Raw genomic sequence first — 18,818 nt, forward strand, 5'->3', positions numbered from 1 at the left:
CGAATGCTGTTCATCTGATGGCGATTCTCTGCCTGCTTTGTTTTTGCCGCTGGCTCCCTCGTGTTGCAGTCCTAAAGAAGAGAGAAAAAAACTGCCCAACATCGGAGGAGGTGGGTATGGGTTGATAGAATGTGGTACTTTGTACGTTTAACCAGTCACATCTGCAGTGGACACTGCTAGGGGCCTCCCAAGTCTGGGGCAGGACTGGCTCTGGTAAATACCTTTGTAGGCCTCGTACTACAGGCTGAGAGGGGTCTCCACTCCCCCCCCCCCCTCCCTTGACAGGGTCAGATCTCTGACATTGTCATACTACACGGCAAGACAGTAGAAAATGTGCCATATTGGTTTCGGCCAAAATCCTGTGCATGGATGGACAGTGCGGTTTGCATCTAGCTTCACACTGTAGAGAGGTGAAGTTCGTTTTCTTTTAATCATATCAACAATGGGTAGAATGGAAATAAAATGTGGGGGATGGCTCACTGAGATGCAAGTTATTTTATGGCAAAGAGTACATGACCTGTTATACAATAATACAAGTATCCATGACAAGTACTTTATTTACGTATCTACATAGGATTCTGGGCTCGAAAGTACTTAGATGATGCTGTTGGGGATTATGATTTCATCAATATTATTTTTTTATTTAACAGTATCTGATCAGGTTTCACATGTGATTTCTTTTGGAAATTGAAAATTAAAAGGGCCACTGTAACTCTAAGGTGCTGTTTTATTGCTTGGATCCATATTTAGAATAAAATCGAACAAGACTATTGATCGTAGTCTTGCCTACATTTAGTTTCTGAATGTTCTTTATGCAGTGTGCAACCACATGATTTGGCAAAATGTGTCCATACATATGTATTACTAACAGTTTCTGCTTCTAGTGTAACACACAAATGTTGTATTTGTGTTATATCTCTGTCAAACCAGATCTTTAATGTTAGCTTTGCAATGCTACAACCCTCTTTGGGTCAGATCTAGAATGACTGTGCCATCAGCATATATCTATGACCTTATATGAGCAGTTGTGTCGTAGGGTTATGGTATAAGGGAGGAGGTGGAATTGAGATAGATAACAGCAGCAAGATAGAGGTGCCATCTATTTAAAAAGGCATGAATGGGAATGGGATAGGCAATATCCCAGCATCACTCCCACTTCACTACAAATGTATCTATTGTACTGATTTAAAAAAAAGATTTTTGTAACTAAATCACACTATTTGAATCAGACCAAATTAACTATTAAACATATCTAACTGGGTAAGCTTAAGCCAAAGAATACATCTGTTTATGTCATTAAATACTTCGCCTGAATATAAAAAGTAAACCTAAAGATGCCTGCCCCTTCATATCAACATATTTATCTCATAGGTTTTAAGTATTGTTGACTGAATTATTGTGCTTTTATTACTTGCAATTTCCTTTTGGTAAGCTAGCTTGGTGGAGTAATGTGTTTAAGTGCTTAATGCAGAGATGTGTATATAAACCGTAGGCCTCAGGGGATGTATGTCTTTACTTCTTCATCATTCACTTCGACACATTTACCTCAGCATACTTGTACCTCTTCTCTCTTTGACTTCTTCTAACATTCACTTCGTCATTACAGGGGCACATCCCCTGCACCGCCTTCTTTTTTAACCTATGTTCTCCCCCAACCCCTCCTTGACTCCAACTCTAACCTTACCATATCCATTGCCACCATGACAATGTGATCATGCAGATGAAGTAAAAGTAAGAAGACGTGCACGAAGAAGTAAATGTCTGACGAAGTAAATGTAGAAGAGGCAGTGTTGAATATGTTTTTGGCGAAGTAAAGGGGGAATATGGCCTCATGATAGAACATGGACATGGATGAATTTGATATATGAGTAACATTTGAGTTGGGCAAACGGCAGTTCGATTAATAAAAGGATAAATAATCAGATTTGCTCTCCTGCCAGCGTTTGGTTATTTGACCTGCTGGTTCGGCATAGCTCCCTTTTTAGTGGCGTATTTAGGCTTTCTTCTGCCCTAGGCCCAAATAGGTGCATGCCCACCCCCCCCCCCCAACTTCACCTCTGCCAGACTCTGCACCTTTACCAGATGCTGCCACTTCAACAAACTCTGTCCGCGTTGTCCAAACTGTGCCCTTTCCACACCATTCTGGCCCCCATTTTGGCTCCAAAACATTGTAAGGACGTTTCTAAAATTGCATGGATTAGAAAGTTAATTCAAGCCTGTCATCTTTTATGCTATGTTAGTTGAAAGAGTCTTTTCAAATCTCTGCTGCCCAAGATTTGGAGAAAGTAGTGTGTTCTACAGTTATGTGCACTGGAGTTAATTGTTACTGCTAATTGTATACTTTTGGTTAGATCCGAATACAATCTTTTAGAGGAAGCAATAAAAACATAAGCTGTCTGCCAACTGGACACAAGTGAGAGAAGGTTGCAACAAGGACTTTTGGTTTCAATGCTAATGTTTGGTTTCTCTCACAAATTGCCAGTTGTCACTCTATGAGAAGCACCTCGACTGGTCTGTAATATTAATGCAATATAGCTAAATGTCTACAACCTGTTTTATCAAGTGGTAACGTGTTCATATGAAATGTATTCAAGTGGTACAGGCACATCGTATATAAATATTACATAAAATGAACTTAAACCCCTTCTCACGGTTACAGCTCTGGTGTTAGCAAGGGACAGAATGGAAATAAGGCAAGTTGCCTGTTGCAGCTGATGTACCTCCAATCTCTAAAATATGGCAAAATCACAAGTGAAGTTTGTAAACTGTGCCTGGGCATATTGTGAAGAATCCTATGTATCTTTCACTGAAACCCTTCCTAAAGTCTCCTCCCAGGTGACCAGGGAAAGGCATACACTTCCTGATCCTGACCTTGGGGGTTGTGTACTGCGCGAGGATCACCTTGGAGGAGACAGGACCCAGGGTGGTGAGGAGATCCCGTGGGTATAGACTCAGTATTTGTCCTCTGAAAGAAAGTGCCTTTCTGCACTACCAAAACAGATAATGCCATATTGCCATTATAATATCCCTGAGCCACATATAAAATCTGTGACCCAGGGTACAGGTTCTGTTGAATCTGAGCAAACTTTGACTGGAATGCAATTTGCAGCAGTATTAGCAGACTGAAGAAGGCACAAGGCTGGCAAAGCAAGCAGAAGTGGGAGGAAAAGAGGGACGCCAGAATGTAGAGACGGCAGCTTTCGCCTACTGAGAGGGGTCCTGTCCCCCAAACTCTTAATTGTAGAGACTGTGCAGCAGAAGGCGTGCAGGAGAGCTGTCTTTCCCCATGTGAGCCTGATTGCAATGGCTGCCGTGCAGAGAGCGTGCTGAAGACCGAGGCGAGTAGCAGTTGTCAAGCCGTGGGTCGCGAGAGGGGCTCCATAAACCGGTGGCCAGACCGGAGACCCCTTCACTTAGGTCCCTAAGAAGCCAGAAGCAGTAGAAGTCGTGGCAGAAGTTGCGGAAGCAATGTGACCCATAGAACAAGTGTTAAAGAAGCTGATGTGTGAAGCATGGCGTTCTAATAGCTTGTGCGAGAATTGCCAGCTACAGTATCCAGTTCCCTAGTCACTTGCGTATGGTTTAAAGCGAGTAGAAGTTGTTAGTTGAAGCTGAAGTTCCTGAACAATGGAAATGTAGCACCCAAGCATAATATGAACATAGTTTCACTCGCGTTCAAAGCAAATGCTGCTTAAATCCATTTTTCAACCCTTAAAGGATTGTTACTGTCTGAAGGAGTGGGAAGAGTGAACGTTGTAAAGACCATTATTGAAAACATAACCTTGATAACCCAATTGTTGCAACCTTTAACTGTTCAAAAAGTGTTTTTGTGTGCCTAATTGTGATTCCCAAAGGAGTACTCAACTCTATCCTTCACTTTAATATGGGAATACAATTCAATACCAATCTTTGAACTTTGAAAACTACATTAAGAAGTGGTTGCATGTGCCTAATTGTGATTTCTAAAGAAAGACTGAATTCTTTACTTTAATGCGGCTCAGCCTTCATATAGATAAAGTTAAAAGTGTATATATCATTGAAGAAGAGAACACGCATTGCCCAAGCCAAAAGTTTCCCCATATTAATAGTGAAACCAGTCTTTCTCAGAGTTGAAATGCAGTCTCACTGTTACTGTGATGTTACCTGACCTAAGATACATCTGTACAAGCATTACCTGAAGCTAAGAGAGTGACACTCTGGGTAATTACTTGGGCAGAGAACTGGAAGAAAGGTGCAGGTAAAGTTAGGGAAGGGAAACTGGCTGATTGTAAAGACTAATTTTGAAGTCGACGCAACCTGTACTGCCAGGGACTGTGGAAGACTGCGAGAAGTGAGTCTTAAGGCCAAACCCAGGTTGTTTTTGCGGCAGACAGACAAGAGAGGCAAAGAGGCTGCTCCTTTTGGAGAGAGATTCAGAGAAAGAGTGCCTTGCCTACATTAATATGTTGAAATACTTTAAAGTATTTCTTGTTGAAGCCTGTCTAGAAGTACACATCACTGTAGCTGTGGTGGTAGTGTAAGGTACTGAAGCGGTGGTGGTATATCTGGTTGTCAGTAGATGCAACATTGTAGTAGTCAAACAAGGTGGAGTACTGTGAGACAAAGGTGACTGTTCTGATGGTGAATCAAGTAGTAGTGGAGTTGTTAAACTGGAAGCAGCAGCACTGAGAAGTAATCCTGAAAAATATACCATTGTGAATTTTAAAACTATAATTGAAGTAATACTAATTCTTAACCAAGAACTATAGAGTTGTGAATATTGCATTTCTTTTAAACTGTGGCACATCTTCTTGAAGAGGTGATAAAGCATCGTAGCTGGGATTACAATTGGTGCTATTTGGTGGAAGTGTAAAGTGGATATTTCACCAAGGAGAAGAGATTTGCTACCATTAGAACTTTGGTTAATGAACTTTTACTTTGACTTTGCAACATCAAGAACTGATTTCAGACAATTCATTCTGTGAAAGGTACAATGAGCTAAAACATGTGGCTGCAGACTTTGAGTGGGTACATTCCCAAAGAATAGGTTATCATGCCGTGTTCTTTCTTGCAAAGGGGCGCTCTGACCTCTTTTTGAATGTAAAAGGAACTTGGGGTTGATCAACCTAAGCTACTTGGGGTTATCCGGACGTGGACCCCTTGCTCACTGTGCTCAGAGAGGCACAGCTCCACATCACTGAAGCGGCCCGACTAGGCCAAAACACGTGTCTGGGGTTGCTGTTGGTAATATTTTTCAAAGGAGGTTTGCCTGGCATTTCGGTGCTGGACTGCTCAAGTGAGTGGGGCAAAGACTGATATGCAAATGGACATTTCTCCTTTGTGAAAGGTACAGTGAGCTAAAACATTCGGCTGTGTACTCTTAGTGGGTACATTCCCACAGAACAGGTCATCATGCTGTGTTCTTTCTTGCAGAGGGGCGCCCTGACCTCTTTTTCAATTCTTTCTTTTGTTGAACATTTTCAGAATTGACTTTGAGTCCTGGGGAAGGGAAATTACCCCAGACTTTAGAAGGTTACTCAGAAGCTGTGAATGTTGTTCATGTCATGTTGTATTGCCATATATTTTCTATGTGTATTTTTTTTTTTTTTTTACTTATTTGTTGCTTTGTGTGAGGGCCAGTTACCCTGTTAGATTTTTTCCCTTTAGCTTTGGACTGGCAGGGAAATCCTCAGCAGAATAGGTATAGTGAGGCATTTTTTATCATATTTTGTTTGAGAATAAAATGGCATGTTTCGATATATCTTCAAACAGTTGTCTGCCTCACATTTTTGACCCCTCACAATAGACACCTCAGTAGAGTACAGATAGCTGGAGAAGGTTCTTGGAATCTTTGGCTGTGCATTCTCACTGTGGAGTAATGGATAAGGGTGACCCTGAACATCAATGTGTGGGAAGCAACAGCATTCCTCAGAGCTGCACAATGCAGGCACCTTCTGTAACAAATGAAGTGGTACATACTGTTTACATCATTGCTATTTGTGCAATTGTTCAAAATACCCAACAAACCAAGAGTAAAATTGTGCAATTGATCGGGAGTTCCAGCACAGTATTACCTTGTGGGTGTCGTTTAGGCTATGGGTATTGCCAGCTTGCGTTTAAGGTGATTTAAAATGTTAAACTTAGTAGAGTTGATTGGACTGTACAGTAAATAGGAGCATTTTGAGATTTTCTGCTATAGACATAGATGCCCTGCTGTCGTTTGAAGTACTGTTTAACAGTAAAAGTCCTACCTTATATTTAAAGTATAATGAATGTAAAGATTACTTGTTATGCATTGTGTGACATACTTTGCGGTTGGTTCTCCTAGTAATACTGAGCGTGCAGCCAAATGACATGAAAGACGCATGATAAACCCAGCAAGGATGCCATTTGCCTGCTTAGCGCTGAGCAGCTTCTGTTAAGATTGCTGAAGGGATATCTTGATGGGACATATTTACAGTTGTGAAACAGTGTGTACGTATGGCACACAGTTTTTGTTCTCACCCTTATATGAAACACTTGTGTGTAGGCGCGTTATAAATGCCATGTCATATCATATCATATATATGGCTTTGGGTATCCATTCATGGGGTTCTTGATACTCTTCTGCACTCTTATCCATTTTTACTTCTCTATGATCTTTTTTATGCTTGCATCTTTTCAGCAGCCACAGACCTCTGAAATGTGGGTATGGGGAGGGAAATTAGTTCTCGCTTCTGAGCATCATTTTAGTGTCACCTGTGGGAACTCTGTGCTAGACCAATGCTTAGGCATGCGTTTAATATTGTAGAATAATGCATCATTTTTTTAAAAAAAATTTTAAACACTTTATTAAGTTTGCAATGAACAGCAACAACTACCAATAAAGTAAACAATGTCTCACAGTAAAGCGTCACAACTTAATTTACAGAACAATATAAGCATCATACATCTTCAATCTGTCATAATAGCTTTATCCTGCGAAACATAACAGCAAACTGACAAATATACACAGAACAACACAAGTGGGGCGAGGAGAAAAAAAAAACACCATCACCTCTGCCTTATCCCCCTTTCCTCCTCAGATGACATATCCACCAGATCAGCTCCACTGTCACATTAATCATAAAGAGCCAAAAATGGGCCCCATAACTTTATGTATTCCTCACCTTTATCTTTATTTCCAATGAAACCTTATCATACTGTGATAGAATATGCAACTCCGTTAACCACTCCTCGACATTAGGCTTTTTCCTCTTTTTCCAAATTCTGAGAATTAATTTAATTGCTACCATCACTGCCCTATCAATCCAATAAGTATATTTTCTAGAACGCACACATCTATTTTTATGTGACAATAGAACTATATTAACTGCAGACCTTTGTAAGTTTATTCCATAAATCAGATCAATCCTATCAATTACATCCCGCCAATACAATTGCACTCTCAGACATTCCCACAGTAAATGTAACAGGGTGCCTCTACCAATGTCACAGCACCAGCATAAATCACAAGATTGAAGACCCAATTTAAACATCTTAACAGGTGTCCAATATAGCCTTCCAATGATCTTCTGTCGAATCAAACGCAAACCCATGTCTGCTCCCAAATGTAAATTCACCCTCAGTATGTCACTCCAGTCCTCATCAGTAATAACCCTCCCAATATCATGTGACCATGCTGATTGAATATTTTCACCAATAGGCATAAATTGTATATAAGTCCGTACACAATATTCCTGACCTTCCAATAATTTGCTAAGTTCCCCCAACAGAACCCCCAGCCATACCTATCCTTAAATTAATCATGGAAGCTAGAGCCAAGTATCTATTTAATTCTCTCCGATTCAAACCATATCTACACTGTAGATCTTCAAATCCCAACAATTGGCTCCCATCCATCACATCCCCTAGCTTCAGAATTCCCTTATTAATCCTAATTTGTGCAACTCTTTAAAAATGTATGTGGTGTATATGAATGTAAAAGTGATTGCTTAACTCTGTGTATGTGTGTATTGATTATAAAGAACTCCAAAGATAATGTGACGTGGCACCAATAAAACCAGTGTGAGGTTTTGTCTGTTTTGCATATTAAAGAGCATTTTGGGGAGATGGAAATGACCAAAGAGCTTTATATCAGTCATATATGTCTGAGAGTTGTATGACTGAATCACTAAATACCCAAAGGGTTTGATACACATTTCCCTTTAAAAAAAAACTTTTATAAACAAGTCGCCCTAACAATAAAGCTTCTATAAATATCAATCATATATACAAGTTTGGCCATCAACGACTTTAGCTGTCAGAGTGGAATGACTGCGAGCTGCATCAGCCAGACTCTGAGAAACAAAATGGGCTTTATAGTTATAAAAAATGACAACCAGTACATTGAAAACAAGCTACAATAAATGCTGCTCTTCTGCAATCTGCTGCCCTCGGCCTAGTCGTTCTTCTTGTAAATATGTCTATGCTCCTTTTAGGAGATGCTTACTCTGCTTTGCTATTCTTTCACCACCTGACAAAGAGTTACTTTCTATGAACTGCTTGAAAACAACTTGTGGCATTGGGATGTTTGATTGGGTGCTTTATAGTTGGCTATCTGCACCCCTGCTAGACAGTTCAGGATAAACAGTTGTTGCATTTTTGGATATGTCCCTTCCAGCAGGTACAAGTGCACACCTTATGCTTAGTGGACAAACTTGTCAGATTTTAAAACAAGCCAACCTGAATGGATTTGTCAATGGTTATTTTGTATTGTTTAGAAAATCCAACTGCTCACTTTTTTCGTTTCCTCTCCAGTCCTTTTAGAAGCTGAATTAAGCTAATTAATACAAGCAAACATGCAAGCCTGGGAGCAATGCGGCTGTGTAGTGAGCGCTTCAGGAACACAAACGAGATCCATCTCACAAGGAAATGAGCAGTTATTTCCACGGATTGGAGGCAGCCAAACCCTCGGTACATCCCAGGGCCTTGCTACACCAGCATTGGATGAGGATGGACCCTGGAGCTGCAGTGGAGTCATTGTTGATCAAAGTCGTGGGATTGTGCTCTGTCATGGATCAATTTTCAGCCCCTTTCTGCTCGAAGGCACGAATTTGGATTGCTCCGAGCGGAAGAGGCTCTTATTTCCTGATGACTTTTCAGAAAAGCTTGCTGTTGAGATTCAGTGTTCAACCAGCTACACAGTGAAAGGACATTTGAAAAGTAATGTTCACATGGACCTTGGGGCCAGCAACCCAAAACCTGGGATGATCCCGTTATCAAATCAAGTTGGGTGTCAGAAGAGCTTAAGGCAGCATCAGGCACAACTCCTCATGATGGTGCCCTGTCAGGAATTTCATGAAACCTTTCACAGGCTATTCAACAAAGCAGAAGGATGGCGCTTCTCCAACGACGAAGACAAACTAGAACATGAAGAAATGCAAAAGGGTCTGGCATTCCTACACTGGTTTGCAGTTGTGAAGATCAAAGACCCAGTTCCCAGAGGTACTGAGGAAGTGCGACTCATGCCATCTGCTTCATTACAGAAAGGCAATGTTCTGTTCACCTGTGGTTCCCCATTCGGAATGTTTTATCCAGACATTTTTCTGAACACCCTCAGCAAAGGAGTGGTTAGCAATGTAGCAGGAGAAGGAAATGTTGTTATTCTCACTGATGCCCGCTGTTTGCCAGGCACTGAAGGAGGTGCTGTCTATGCCAGGTCCGGGGGTAATTTGGCCTTAGTGGGACTCATTGTGGTTCCCTTGTGCTGGAAGGCCAATGAGTGGGTTGGATTGACCATAGCCTGTTCTATTAGTCACATCCTGGATAATCTCAAAAAAGCTTTACCCGCTTTCATGAGTCCACTGAAAGATGCCTGGCCAAGAATTGCGCTCATGCCAAAGGTTTCTGGTCAAGTAGATGTCATCTCGATGCTCATTCCACGTCTTGCTTCAGTGGCAGTTCTGGTAGACTGTGGGCAAGTCTGGGGATCCGGAGTTCTAGTGAATGCAAGGACAGTTTTGACTTGTCGACATGTGGTGAGTGGAGCAACCTGGATCCTGGTGAGGCGACAGCACCAAAAGGAAGATGGGTGAGTTTTTATTTCTAATTGTCTCCTCCATCATGTTTCACCCAACGGACATAAACCTTTCCCACATTCCACAGGGGTTAACGCTTTTGGGTGCTACCTAAAATGAAGCATTAAATGAAGCATTAAACCAGTGGGGGGAAAAAAGTATTTACAGGCATGTTAAAATGTGTGTTTTAACTTGCCTGTAAATTCTTTTTTTATTATTGTTTTTATGTAGTGCGAATGGTTAATTTACCATATGCACTTAAATTTTTTTTAAAACTGTGATTTGGTAAAAATGTGTACTAAAGCAAACATTACAGAACAGAATAATAAAATAATCACAATGTAAGCTCATGCATCCCTAAAGTACTTAACCAGGGATCAAAACTGCGATTGCAGTGGATGATGTCCAGGAAGCATAGCTCAGCGGCAACGTGCTTGCCTTAGAAACAAGACGACATGAAACAACACAGTTTCGATCCCCAGTCCGCGCTTAGAAACCTCTGGGTATTAAACGCCTTAAAAATATGCAACTAAGAGACATGGGGCCTCATTACGAGAAGTGCGGAATGGGTTTAACGGTGCCGGCGTTCGTAATGGGCCCGTTGTTAGCTCCCTCCCCATTCCCATTGAGCCCTATGAGGGCTCGAATGGGAATGGAGAAGAACTGGGCCCGGGTTCCCTAAAGGAGGAAATACCGGGCCCTCCATACTCGGAATGGCCCGGTATTTCCCCATTCAGGGAATCCCGGACCCAATTTTGGAGGCAGCCATGCCCTTATTAAGGGCATGGCTGCCTCCAAAGTCGTAATGAGGCCCATATTCCTGTAACAGCGCCTCGATGCCCACGGGCTGTGTGAGTGCTTTAAAAATGCAAATAAATGATGGACAGACCAAACATCAAGATGCAAAAGAGAAACTTGAAATAGAAATGAACTAGTCTGCACGTGATCAACACAAAACATAAGTGCAATTGCAACTATATGGGTTATCTAGAGCGTGTTTCCTGTGTCAGCCAAAAAACAGACCGCACGGATACACTGCTCATAGAAAAACGCATGGGGAATGGGGGGGGGGGGGCAGAAAAAGGGCAGCACTGTGTGCAGCAGCTATGTTGGGCCTGGGGGGTATGTGGGTAAGCAGATAGAGCGTAGGGCTTCAGGAGACAGTAAGAAAAGAACGAAGGGTGCAGGCAGTAGGAGCCAAACTCAGGGTCGATTGTATGGCAAACTCGGGAGGTGGGACTCCCTCAGTGAAATGGGATTCAGTGTATGTTTATTGCCCGGTAGAAACTGCTTTGAAATAAGCGACCTTATTTGAGAGGGACCTCTAATGGTTGAGCAAGGGACATAGAACCTGTAAGTCAATAAGTACGTTGAAGCCAATCGGCTTTTCTTTTAATGCCACTTGCAGTTTCACATGTTGAGAAACAACCCTACCCATACAGGTGCAGCCTCATAAGTTTCGGTATTCCAATCCTATGACCGGTACAACCTCAATTGCCCGGGTGCAGTCAAATGCACACATCTGCAGTCAGGTTATGCCCAAGTGCAGTCTTGATTACCTACTACAGCTGCCCTTTACACATATAAAGAGAACACATTTTAATTGATAGAAACTTTAGAATTACAACAAACAAGAAATAATTGGATTGCTATTCCTTGTGCCCATTTTAAACTTATAACTCTAAGAGTACAGCATATTTTGCAGGAAAGGAGTTGTGCCGGGCAGATTGCTTCCCATTTAGGATTATTATAATGAGATGGTGTAGGCCTTGGGGGTTCTAGGTCATTTGGTCGAAAATAAAAGGTCGACAGGTCAACTGGTCGAATTTATTTTTGTTTTTTCACAATTTTTTTTTTTTTGGGGGGGGGTCCCCCTTTTTTTCCCTAAACGAAAACCTAAAAAAAATATATATAAATAAAAAGAAAATTCGACCATTTGACCTGTCAACCAAATTGTGTCGACCATTTGTCTGTCGACCATTTGACCGGACACCGGCCTTGGGTAATCTGAATCGAAACGACTGAGCACTTCAATGCAACAGATTTTGAGAAATGTTTTCATTTAGAGGCCAATATATTTTAGCAACCATTTGTAAGCAGAATAGAATGTTGCTTTGAACTTTGCCTCTAGATTCGACAGCTAAGGTGTATGTTTTATGTCTAGACTCAAGAATGTTTTTCTGAGGTGATTAGAATTGTAACATTGTTTTGGAACCAACGCTGTTATTTAATTAGATGTACAATGAAAGGATGGTTATCACATTATTGGCAAGAACATCATCAAAGCATTGATGATTGATTTCATTTGATTTAGTGAATTGTAATGTTTAGCACTGCAAAGTTGAACTAAAATATTTTAAAATTCCAATTTGTGATACTTGAAAACTTCATGGTTTATTAGCTGAACAAAAGAGTTGAATGAGTATTTTATTTGTTTGTAATGTCAATGTGCTCATTACATGAGACCGATTAAGAACTGATTAAGGGGTGGGGGAGACCATGATACGTTAGATGCAAGCTTTCAGAAGGAAGTAGATGGAATCAATTGATCACTGACCTATTTTTCCTATTTTTTTTACGTTGGGTTGGCAAAATCATATGTTGAACCCTTTTAGGTGCCCTCTCAAACAGAAGATTTCAGAGGGTTCACATAAGGGTGTATGTCAAAATGGAAATCCCCTGGTAAGAAAGATACATTTTTTCAGTCTTCGCTCTGAAGGGAATCCCTTTTCTCAGGGCAAGAGGTCAGAAGATCACCAGGGTTAAAATACCTGTCAATTACCTGTCAAAAAGTACACATTGTTTTGCCATGCATAGACCTCCCCTGATGGCTACATATCCCAAAATATATTTAGTCTTACTGTACACTGTTATTCCTACTAGAATACATGTGTTAAAATGTAGTCTGCTTCATTTAGGAAATATGCCCCATCATAACTACATGCCATAGAGTAGTCGTTGCCTCAGAACAGAGGAGCGTCCTCTCAGACAAGATCATATGTCCCAAGATGCACTCTGCCATATTTAGTACGCAAACCCCCACAAAGCTTTGCATTTTCTAGAATAGGCTCTACCTCAGTATGGAAGAGCAACAACATAATTATGTGATGTAATACTCAGTAAAGTCTATTTTTTATTTTGCTGATGTTGTTTACCAGATGTTTCCCAAATCCCCCTGAAATTCATGCTGACTTCCTGTCATCCAATCCAACTATTCCTGCTGGTCACCTAATGTTATACCAAAATTGCTTGATGTTGCACCCAAGTAATGTCATATAGCATATCCTACAACCATTTTGTGTTTCTGTAGTGCTGTAATATTGATTACCCAACTAAATGGTACTCCAATGTATAGATTGTGATCCGATGGAAGGCAAAATGTGCCCATCTGCGGTTTGAGCCTGATCTGCACATCCCACCCACATCTAAATGACAAGTTTTGAACTCGTTGAGCCAATTTAAATCCTTAATTTTTCTTTAAGCTCTTCTTGATGTGATTTTCAAATGCACGTGATGTTTTCGCCAAATCTCACTGACTTGCCTTGAAATTCTCCCTAATGTTATTTGAAATGTTCATAGCAAAACTCCCACATAGATTCACAAAGTTTCTGTGACTTCCCTAATAACCTCCCTGATATTCCTTGCAAATCTTCTTGGTTTGTGGATATTTGCACATAGAGCCCAGATGCTGTGCCCCATAATTTAGATTGAAAAATAGCTCTGGAATTCTTTAGGGAGGATGTGTGACAATGGGGTGGAAGGGAAAGGGATTATTTGCACTGACAGCAGTTACCTGAGAAAGAGGTTGGCCATCTGTAGGAAGAAAGCCATGCGGGAACCGAAAGAAACGTAATGAGGATCCCGCCATTCATTATGTGCTAGACTGTGCTTTGCTTGATTAACTCAATATGCTAGACACTCTGCAACATCACTTGACCGCATGACTTTCACTGGTGTTTACTTCAGATGTTTTATACATTTCCAGATATTCCCTCTAAACAGAGTAATAAGATGTCATTGTGTAGAAGTCTTGTGGATTCAAATCACCTCACGACGGACAGATGGAGCAAACATTCTGCTTCCCCGTTTATTTTCTCCTGGGTTCCTTGTGCGAACTACTGGTCCCAAAGATAGAAGGATACTTTTTATCCATTCTACAACCCCCCTTGAGAAATCAGCACCTCCCCACCTTATGTGGAGGGTTGAGGAAAAACATAGTATCCCTTTTCTCACTGTCGCTGTAACTTTTCTGTTGCAGTTACTTACTTACCTTGCAGAACACGTCTTCTCAAGGGTAGAGAGAGATGTGTATCCTCTCTACATTTTCTATTGTGAAACCAGCACACCAACCTTATTTAACATTTCTGTTACAGTGACAAGTTTACAATTATGGCTGGTGGCAGTGGACGTGTTCTACCGAATTTTGTGCAATTTATATTCGCAGGGTGTCAACCCTGCCGTGGTAATGCACAGAAGGGTCGCCATTCTTCTAGAATGGTGACTTGTTTCTTGTTTTGCCATTTGTAGTGTGCTTGTCCTTTCTTGGTCCTTCTTCTGCCGTTCATGGGAATGGGAAGTCCTGGTTTAATGACGGGAGCCTTTTGTGTAGCCCGCCGAGGCTCCAGAGTGTCTGTGAAGACAGGAAACGAGGGAGGAGTCTGAAACTCTGCAGCCCTTTGTCTTCTGGCATGCCTGACTAGAACCAGTCCTAACAGGGAGTCTAGCTGTCAAATACAAATACCTTTAACATTACCATTAAAGGGATGGTCTAGTAAAAAGTTTTATTTAAAAAATAGATAGGCCACATAAAAAAAATATACTAGCATCCTCCGTTTTAAAACTTCCTATGTAAAATTTGGAGCTATTCAAGCTCAAAATTCGAAAAAGCAAGCACAGGGGCGCCGCCATTTTGTGAAATGGAGGCCCTCCTGTGCTGGCTTTTGCTTTTGCGGCACTAATGAAGGAAAAGCCAGCCAGCTGTAGTAAACAAAGTCTACCGCTGGGTGGCTTTCCCTTCATTAGTGCCGGGACTCGGAGGACGCGGACCGGAGACCAGAGCAGGAAAGCTGCAGCTGAATCTCGGTAAGTGCTATTTATTTTTTTTACAAAAAATAAGCACTAGCTGCGGTTTTTTTTCTACGTTTTCCGGGCTGGAGGAGCCCGGAAAACTTAGAAATAAAACTGCAGCTTTAAAAACGTATTTATGTTTGCGGTCGCTTTTGAAGCGACCGCAAACATAAATACAACGTTATTGTGTTGGAAAACGCTGCGGTTTTAAAACCGCAGCGTTTTCCAACACAACCGCGTTGTGTCTGCCTGAATATGCTTTACCATTTGGGGCTCTCGGGCTCCCGGGGAGCCCAAGAGCCCCAAATGGAAAAGCAGATTCAGGCAGACACAACGCAGCATTGCGGAAAACAACCGCGTTGTGTCTGCCTGAATCTGCTTTACCATTTGGGGCTCTCGGAGCCCGAGAGCCCCAAATGGAAAAGCAGATTCAGGCAGACACAACGTGGCATTGCGGAAAACAACCGCGTTGTGTCTTGTGTTGGAAAACGCTGCGGTTTTAAAACCGCAGCGTTTTCCAACACAATAACGTTGTATTTATATTTGCGGTCGCTTCAAAAGCGACCGCAAACATAAATACAACGTTTTTAAAGCTGCGGTTTTATTTCTAAGTTTTCCGGGCTCCTCCAGCCCGGAAAACTTAGAAAAAAAAACGCTGCTAGTGCTTATTTTTTGTAAAAAAAATAAATAGCACTTACCGAGATTCAGCTGCAGCTTTCCTGCTCTGGTCTCCGGTCCGCGTCCTCCGAGTCCCGGCACTAATGAAGGGAAAGCCACCCAGCGGTAGACTTTGTTTACTACAGCTGGCTGGCTTTTCCTTCATTAGTGCCGCAAAAGCAAAAGCCAGCACAGGAGGGCCTCCATTTCACAAAATGGCGGCGCCCCTGTGCTTGCTTTTTCGAATTTTGAGCTTGAATAGCTCAAAATTGTACATAGGAAGTTTTAAAACGGAGGATGCTAGTATATTTTTTTTTATGTGGCCTCTCTATTTTTTAAATAACATTTTTTACTAGACCATCCCTTTAACATAGGCATAACGTAAGATACCAAAGTCTTTCCAACACCCATATTTGCAGAAATTAAGTTTTGGACTGGGTGCTCCTGATCGTAATGGGAGTCTGTGTCTCCAAAAGAGGAGTCACTCACAGTGAGGTACCACTTGCCCAGACCCCTGGGGAGGCTCTTGCTTAGCAGGCTCACCTGCCTAGCCTCAAAGGGGGGTGGCTCCTGTGGCGAGTCAGAAGGAGGACACAGGCTCTGGATAGCCAGTTCACTGAGAATTGTATTAAACCGAAAGGGTAATGCCTAACTTTCCCTATGCTAAAAGAGGTCCATACCTAACCAAACTAGCTATGTTGCTCATCAGTGAAAGTCCAACTCTGAATCAGTCCACTGTACAAACTAACCTGCTGTGACTGTACCACTACTATAACAACAAAAATCAGGAGAATGACTCCCTTCTCCTGTAAGCTGATATTCTTCCCAATTCAACTCAATAGGTTATGTAACTTTTCTGTTACAGTTACTTACTTACTTTGCAGAACACATCTTCTCAAGGGTAGAGAGAGCGATGTGTATCCTCTCTACATTTTATATTGTGAAACCAGTTCTGGGCAACTTCTCTTGTTAAGCCACATAGTTCTGCAGTCGCACGTTTCTTGCTTTGGTTTACTCTTCTGTTCCCTAGCACCTCATTCTCTCTTGTTTGTATTTGTACTTTTCCCCTCATAGGGCAATGTTATCCAATACTTATCTCTCTAGACATCCTGGGTTTTCAACCTTTTTCACAAACCTTCCTATTGTTAAATGTGTCTGGGATTTTGTTTTAACTTAATGTCCATTTCTTAATACTGAGCTGAGTAGGGACGTTTCAGTAATGATTCTTTCACCAGCATGGGGTCCGGAATGGGTTCACAAACACATGCTCATGAATATTCCCTGTCGTCAGGCTGGGAATCCTCAGTAAAAGGGAAAACTGTTTCACTTTCACTTTAAAACTGTATTTCTTCTCTAAACCAATCACTGTCCTTTGGATCATACTGCCCGCATCCAATAACATTCCTCTCCCTAATCTCTGCCCCAGCCCCCTCAGCACACTCAGACAGTCTCACTGCAAGATGATACTCGTCCCTTCAGCGTGGCCAGCTACAAATCTGGTATCCAGACCTGCTAAGTCTGTTGGCGGCTCCGTTCATCAAGATACCACGACTGCCGTACCTTCTGTCCAGAGAGGGAGGAGCGATTTTGCACCCCGACCCAGCGTCTCTGAATCTCAGCGCTTGGCTCCTGCAGCCCTAAAGTTTGGACATTATGCTTTACCTGCAGAGTATAAGGACGTCCTTGCCAAGGCCAGGGCCTCTTCAACAATGACTTGCTACGCCCATAAGTGGAAGCATTTCTCAGTGTGGTATCAGGCTCAGAAGATCATCCCTCTGCGTGTCACAGCCCCACAGCTACTTCCATACCTGCTTTCCTTGGAAAAGGCTGTACTTGCTCATGCCTCTAGCAAGGTGCACCTGGCAGCCATATCCCGCTACACCAGAGCACTGGGTAAGCCTTCTCTGTGGTCTCACAAACTCGTCAAAGTGTTCCTCAAGGGACTCTTCAGGACTTTTCCACTGGTGCAGGCTCCTGCCCCAGGTTGGGAACAGAATTTGGTTTTGACAAAACCTATGGGGGCACCTTTTGAGCCGATGCACAGGCCTCGCTCACGTTTCTATCGTGGCAGACGTTGTTCCTATTGGCAATCACCTCGGCCAGGTGGGTCGGGGAGATCCAGACACTGTTATGCAAACAGCCGTACCTGTCCTTCCACGCTTTAAGGGTGGACCTGCGTACGCACCCCACCTTTATGCCAAAGGTGCCGTCAAAGTTCCACCTTAATGAGCCTTTGCTGTTACCTGTCTTCTTCCCGAATCCGTCGTCTCCGGCAGAGAAGGCCTTGCATTCGCTGGATGTTGCCCGTGCCTTGAGGTTTTACGTGGCCGGCAGCAAGAGCTTTCGGAAAACTGTTTGTCAATTTTGGTCCTGTGAATCATGCAAAGGCCTTGTCGTAGGCTTCCATCTCCAGGTGGCTGTCCAGCTGCATCATGCACTGTCATCAGCTGGCTAACAGACCTCTGCCAGCCGAGCGCCCATTCCACCAGAGCCATCACAGCAACGTGGTGTTTCTTTCTGGTTTACCCTTGCTCGACATCTGCAGGGCTGCTACGTGAAGTTTCCATGCACACCTTCACATGGTTCTACTGCGTCGATGGGGATTACAGGGAGGAGTCCCAAGTCGGTCAAGCGGTGCTACACAACCTGTTCATTGAAGGGGTGTCTGTTCCAGAGGCGACTGTTATTGCTTCTGTTGAGCCATGCCACCTCCTGTGGTTGTGTATATGTACTGCTGTGTAATCGTCATTCATGAGCATGTGAATCTATGCCAGACCCCATGCTGGAGAAGGTTTGCAGTTACTTAACTGTAACTATTGCTCTCCAGCATGGGTCTGGCATTGATTCACATCTGAACCCTCCCTCCTTCCCCTCTGTGGCTCTTCTTGGTTCATTCTGCCACTTTACGTGCCTACCAAATCTAAAGATGGCCACCAGGGGTGGAGTTTAGGGAGAGGACTGTCATTGAATCGGGCAGTAAAACCCAGAGGACAGTGATTGGTTTAGAGAAGAAATACAGTTTTAAAGTGAAAGTAAAACTGTTTATTCTTTTACTGAGTATTCCCAGCCTGACAACTG

General features: G+C 42.5%; 1 protein-coding gene across 3 annotated transcripts in view; it reads left to right on the plus strand.

Moving 5' to 3' along the window:
- Positions 1-18,818, plus strand: part of TYSND1 (trypsin like peroxisomal matrix peptidase 1) — a 339,687-nt gene that overhangs the window by 186,906 nt on the left and 133,963 nt on the right. For all 3 annotated transcript variants that reach the window (XM_069610514.1, XM_069610512.1, XM_069610513.1), the window contains exon 2: positions 8,758-10,030. In XM_069610514.1, coding sequence (XP_069466615.1) covers positions 8,799-10,030 — 1,232 coding nt within the window. In that variant the 5' untranslated portion in view covers positions 8,758-8,798. The remainder of the gene's footprint in view (positions 1-8,757; positions 10,031-18,818) is intronic.

The sequence above is a fragment of the Ambystoma mexicanum genome, chromosome 8 (assembly GCF_040938575.1).
Source record: "Ambystoma mexicanum isolate Mex_15411 chromosome 8, UKY_AmexF1_1, whole genome shotgun sequence".
In the NCBI taxonomy this organism is placed as follows: domain Eukaryota; kingdom Metazoa; phylum Chordata; class Amphibia; order Caudata; family Ambystomatidae; genus Ambystoma; species Ambystoma mexicanum.